The 6217-nt window shown below is 32.9% G+C and overlaps 1 protein-coding gene across 2 annotated transcripts; it reads left to right on the forward strand.

Moving 5' to 3' along the window:
- The first annotated feature begins 964 nt into the window (after positions 1-964).
- LOC139852152 (uncharacterized) lies at positions 965-3897 on the forward strand. Of its 2 annotated transcripts, none has more exons than XR_011760943.1 (4): positions 965-1540; positions 2191-2254; positions 2360-3371; positions 3499-3581. XR_011760943.1 is itself a non-coding variant. In XM_071841379.1 (4 exons), exons 1-4 carry the CDS (start codon positions 1224-1226, stop codon positions 3646-3648), a joined length of 597 nt encoding a protein of 198 aa, XP_071697480.1. In that variant the 5' UTR covers positions 1014-1223; the 3' UTR covers positions 3649-3897. The 2 variants fall into 2 exon arrangements, 1 of the variants encoding a protein (XP_071697480.1); XM_071841379.1 differs by having other exon boundaries at positions 1014-1540; positions 3306-3371; positions 3499-3897.
- Positions 3898-6217: the final 2320 nt, after the last annotated feature.

Genomic DNA, 6217 nt, shown 5'->3' on the forward strand with positions numbered 1-6217 from the left:
TTACATTTTATCATTTAGGGAGTATGTATTACAAGTATCAATAATTACAATGCATATACAAAATACAAACACAAATACAGTTTACAACAAAATCCAAATCCAAATTAAACTTCAATACAAATACAGATAAAAAAAATAAATATATACACTAGTTTACAGGAAATCTTAATTAAACTCCAACAACCTGTTCTTAGACCATTCCCAACCCTGACTGTGACGTCACAGGCAGTTGGAACACTTTTTGACCAAAAAGTGCAATCTGATTCTGACTGGGCAGTGTTAGTTTCTGACATTTTTTAACACAAAATGTCAGTTTTCAGTGTCAGTTTCAGTAGGGTCCAACAGTTTTTAAATTTTGCATTTTTTATATATAATTTAAAACATTATTTAATATTTGAAAATAAGATATTTATTAATAATAAAAACAAAATACAAATAATTAAATAAAATAATTAATAAACAACATACAATATAAAATAATAATAATCTTAAAGATTACATAAATAAATAAATACTAATTCGTTGGTCGAAATGCCGTTGGAAGATTCCAAATATGCTCGATTAAATCTTCAGTCAGCTGGTTAGTGACGAAAACTGACGCTGCGTTAACGGCCATCAGTTTTTGTCAGTTTTGGCCAGCAAGGACTGACCTTGCAAACCGACGCCCGGTTAGGAAACGTCTTATGAAAGAATCAAGAAAGCCCGTTGGCTTACTGGTAAAGTTTGATATATTAATCATGCCAAGTTTCAACCTTTCTTGGATAATTCAAGAAAATGGTCAAAGTTTAAGAGAAGGTTTATTTATTTTTCCTTTCAGGTCAACAATGCAAACACTCCTTTCATTCACCAAATTCCAACATCTATCTATAAAAGTACCAAGTTAACCCAAAAATAGAACAAGTAAAACCAGTTTCCATTGATTGGGGCTAAAGATAACCACATAAATATTACGTGTCACCAGCTGTATCCAATCATTGTCATCTAACCCCACATACCCTCTTTCACAATCATCTTCCAACCCAAATCATTTCATTAAAATCCAAAAAAACAAGAAACAAAACCACAAAAAAGAATCCATTATCCACTCAATCTCTCTTTCTCTATCATTATTATATTATATACGAATGTGTTTAAGGGTTTATATAAATAACATATACGGAGTAACTCTTGAACATTTGTATATTAAAAGTAAAGAATTTTAAGAGAAAGAGGGAGAGAGATTGATGGATTCCGGCAAGGTGGCGGCGGCGGCGATGACGGTGGCGGTTGATGAGGAAGAAAAAGAAAGATTAATTGAGGTTTTGGATTTTGATAAGTTGTGTTCAAGGGTTGCAATGAAAACAAATCAAGGAAAATGGAATAATAAATTACATGAAGATAATAATTATTATAATAATCAAGAATGTTATGATGATGATGATGATGATGATGATGAAATGGAAGTATTGGAATTGGGAGGTGGAGGTGGTGTTTTTAGGATGTGGGAAGGTGATCTTGTTGAATGTTTTGATGATCAACGTTTGCTTCTTCAATCATCATTGTAAGTTTTAAATAATTCATGTTTGTTAAGTGTATGTAAAAAGTATTTTTTGATGTAATAGGTATATTAATTTTAATATTAATTAATATCGGTTAATATTAATATTAAAGGGTAGATTAATAATTTACCAGAATTCTTTGATAACATTTTTAGTTTTAGTTGTAAACTATTAGATGAACTTTAAATTAGTGAATAAGTTAATAATCTTTGTCACAAACACCTTTTATCTATCAAGTTTATAATATGTTGACTTTCAAAGTCAAATAGGGAGAAGTCTTTTTGTCGTACTTATGTTCCAAAAGGTCCTTGTTCTTGGGATTAAATAGGTATAAAGAGACAGGGAGGGTGAGATTCCTCAAGAAACCAATATGGGGTAGCTTAAATGTGCCCCTATTTGAATTAATTAGTCATAATTCAATTTTTTTTTTTTAGAAACAAAGGTAAATGAAGATATGATTAAAGGAATTTTTACAGAAACCCTTTCACAAAAAAAAAAAAAAAAAATGTAATTTATTCTAGAACAGAGGTTAATGAAAGACATAGTTATGTAATTTGCTTAATAAAGATGATGATGACAATCATGATTATAGTTTTGTGCTAAATATCCTTGATTATTGAGAGTAAAATCCACAAATTTCTGATTTGTGCAGCTGCCCATGGTATAGATTTGGGGAGAATATGAAACTAGCTGGTTTTGGTTCTTGTCTTCTTCAGGTACTGCTTTTCTATGAGAACTAATTTGTTTTTCGTTACAGATACACGCTGATATACATATATACTTACTCGTGCATCCAGTTTTTAACATATTCTTGCAAACAGGGATTTGTTTACATAATCTTAGCTACAATTGTTCTGTGCAACTTTGTTGCATTTGCTGTCACAAAGAAGCATTGTTTCTTATATATTGGGGTTGCTTTTGTACTCTCCCTTGGAGCATACTTAGGCTTTCACCGCACTAAGATGAGAATCATATACATTTTGCTTTTGTATAATAGTTACGGAGCATTTGTTTTTCATAATACCTATGTGTTTGTAAATATCCGTAGTGAATACATATCAGGAAAACTTGACACTCTTTGACTTCACAGGTCAATTTTGCACATTTTTTAAACTTCTATACTAAATATTAATGTGACTTAGGTAACATTTTTGGATATATTGCATAAAAATGTCAAGGTTCATTATAAGCAATACAATATACTACGAATAAACCAGCGTTGGTGTTTAATCTTATGACAAAATTCAATGATTTCACATATGCAGTATACCATGTCTGACCTTGAAAGTCAATGTGTATGTTTAACTGATTATAGTATAACATTAGTTTTTGCATCTATTTTCTTGAAAGATATGGTTCTCTTGGACTTTATAGGTCAAGCAAGCTACATATGTATTTCGAATTGGATATAAAAATCAATTCTCTTTGAATTGCAACTTATCAATAGAAGCTTGTAACAACCAAAGGGCCATTGGCCTGTCTGGCGGTATCAAGATGCCCCTCTGACCTTGAGGTCGTGGGTTCAAGTCCTGTTGTGTAATATTCGTGTAAAAAATCGTAGTGTGTGTGTGTGTTTGCCTTTCGAAAAAATAGAAGGTTGTAACAATCAACAAAAACAAGTCAATAATTGAGTCAAGCAGCAAACAAGAACCTTATTATTAGTCTACATCTAAACGGACCAAAGTTTGACTTTATAAAGTATTTACTTGTGTAGCCTAGTGTATCAAATTTTATAATATTGATTCTACATATGCTTTATTTCTTCAGGGCAACAACAGTTCTTTAGATGACTGTTTATCCCACCTCATCTGCCCCTGCTGTACCTTGGCTCAGGTTAATTTTCTTTTCATCTCCGTTACATTGGTCCCACTATCAGTTCTTTGGTCTTAACTTGGTGAAAATAATGATAATATTAAAAACTGGAATCGTTTATATTTGTCATAATAATCTTGATGATCAGGAATCAAGAACGTTGGAAATGAACAATGTTCATGATGGAATGTGGCATGGTCGTGGTGACACCATGTGTATTGGAACATATGTTGAAGGTGTCAAGGCATTTGAGCTAATTCCACCAGTAGTCGCCTCAATTAACTCCCCCCAACCTTAAATCGACCCCTAACATGAAATTCTGTACAAAATTTTGATATGAGAAGAGGTCGTCTCCCTCAAAAGCTCAAAGTGTGCATAGGTGCGATAAGAGGCCATCGTTGTTCATGTGGATCAAGAGCATTTCGCCATTGCTGTACAAGAATCAGAAGGAATGATATGGATATGTATACTTTGCAAATGTATATAAACTAATATGTAATTGTTGTTTCCAGTATTCATTAAATCAATAAAAACCATTGCAAGTTTACCGGATGTTTGAATAGAGGAAGGAATCTAACTAATCAGATATTTAGTTTATTACTACTAATCACAAACTTTACAGCTTTCTAACTTCATTTTTCTCTATTCACTCTGCCTTCTAAAATGGCGAGCAGCTATGACTATCTTTCGTAGCGAGCAGCTTAGCTTTCTAACCCTCAAATATCAACCCAACAACATAATTTGGCACAAAGAAAATCAATCCTGATTGTATATTACGCCAAAACAATTAACATTTTGGCACAATATAAAGAATTTAGCACAAAACAGGTTCAAACAAATAATTCTTTTAATGATATATGTGAAACGTTGCTACCTTTATTCTATTATTAATCCAACTCAAGGACACTGAGATAAAGCCTATAACGTTTGACCCCTTTCTTTTAGGTATTATGTCTTGTAGCCACTACGTCCATCATGTTTTAACTTTAAAAGTATTTTTATTTTCAAACTTTTAACTTTAAACTACTTTTTATGTGTTACATAATATTTTTGATAAACATTATTTTTTTTTAAGGCAAACTTACATACCTACCTAATACTAACACGAATATATACACCACGAAATGTCCTTAGCAGGACTCGAACCCCTCAACATCAAAGTTGTAAGGGTGACCTCGACACCGCCAAGCCATTGGCTCTTTGGTAATTGATGAGCGTTACACCGTTAAAAAATATATTCAAAAACAAATCCATTGATAAATTTCATCGAATAATATATAATACAAACGAAAATATTAAAAGTCGAAGTTGAAAGAAATAAGATCTCTAAAGTTAAAACATAACAATAAATATGGGACGAATGGAATAATATGAATGGAGAGAGATATAACTGCGTTGAAGTTGATGGAAAGTCAGCCAAACGTGACCCACTACGCCCTACAGATCAAATCAAATAATCCTTATTTTTTTATACGGATTATCCATTTTACAAAGAACTGGGACCGGAAAGCATGATAAATGGTGCTGGTACCGGATAGAATTACATGCAAGAAGACAAGAAGTGACAAAGAAAGGATGATCACTGAGCAAGAAAATTGGCGTCATAAGCAAAAGATGAATGGAAAGGTTCTTGGATGAAGCATGCCAGCAAGAAATGACGGATAAGGTTGTCGGATAAGAGCTTCCATGAAAAAAAAAACACCAAAGGAATAACTTAGTTTGCTTTTACACGTAAGCCCGTGTACTTGGTCAAACATATGTGTCATCCGGTAGCCTGCACACATGTTCCAAAATGTCAAGATAGTGGCACACGAGGGGAGCGTTTATGCCACGCCAGGGCGAATAACCAGGAAAGTTTGTTATGCACACAAGTGATACGTGTGCCACGTCACCCACTCATGTAACAAACTTTCTCGCCTATAAATAGACCTCATGGATCATTCATTCCAAACATTTAATCACTATCAACTTACTCTGCCAATATTATGTCTCAGACATAAGCTTACTCAATTCTGACTGAATTCGGTCTTCACCATCGAAGTTCATCGCCTATGATATTATTTACTCAAACAATTTGAGTAAGTTAATCGATTGATTATATTACACCATCGCGAATTGAAATTTTGATTAGGTTTTGCACAAATATCGAAGTTAAAAAAATCAATCAATCCTCTTTTTTCCAAATTAAGCATTCAGATCTGTCACGCTAAGTTTTAGGTTTGATCATTTAGCATATTATAACTTTCACCCAAACACAAATAGCTTGTTCCGCTCGTACCTCGCTAACAACCATCAACAAACAACAAGTTATATTACTAAAGACCAACCATTACAAGAAACAGTACATTCCAGGACGATGTTCATCGTCTTTTTCCAACAATTTGTCATCTCAATAATACTATGTGGACGACATGTCGTCCGCAAAAGTTCGTCGCAGAAAGTTTTTTAAGATGAAAAGTTAAATTTTTTCCGGACGAACGTGGGAACCACATTGACTTTTCTTCGTAAATACCTGTTGACTTTTCCCTCCGTGGCTAATATTAATAAATATTAAATATTTTATGATAAATAAATTTTCAATATTTTATTATTTACTTTTTCGAATGACATGTCGTCCGGATTTTATTTTGGTCATTACGTCCGGATAGTTTGCTCTTCATCTTTTAGAACAACCCTTTTCCGGATGACATGTCGTTCAAAAAGCACTCTATGGTTTTTTCGCGACATTAAAAAGTGCATTTTACCAGTCGTAAAAACGGCATGTTACAAAATACATGTTTCACAAACACCACAATAATATTCAATAAAAGTTTAAACCACAATTACATAAAACGTTCAAACACAATTACATCAAACACTTGTCTCCA

This window comes from Rutidosis leptorrhynchoides, chromosome 6 (assembly GCF_046630445.1).
Source record: "Rutidosis leptorrhynchoides isolate AG116_Rl617_1_P2 chromosome 6, CSIRO_AGI_Rlap_v1, whole genome shotgun sequence".
Taxonomy (NCBI): Eukaryota; Viridiplantae; Streptophyta; class Magnoliopsida; order Asterales; family Asteraceae; genus Rutidosis; species Rutidosis leptorrhynchoides.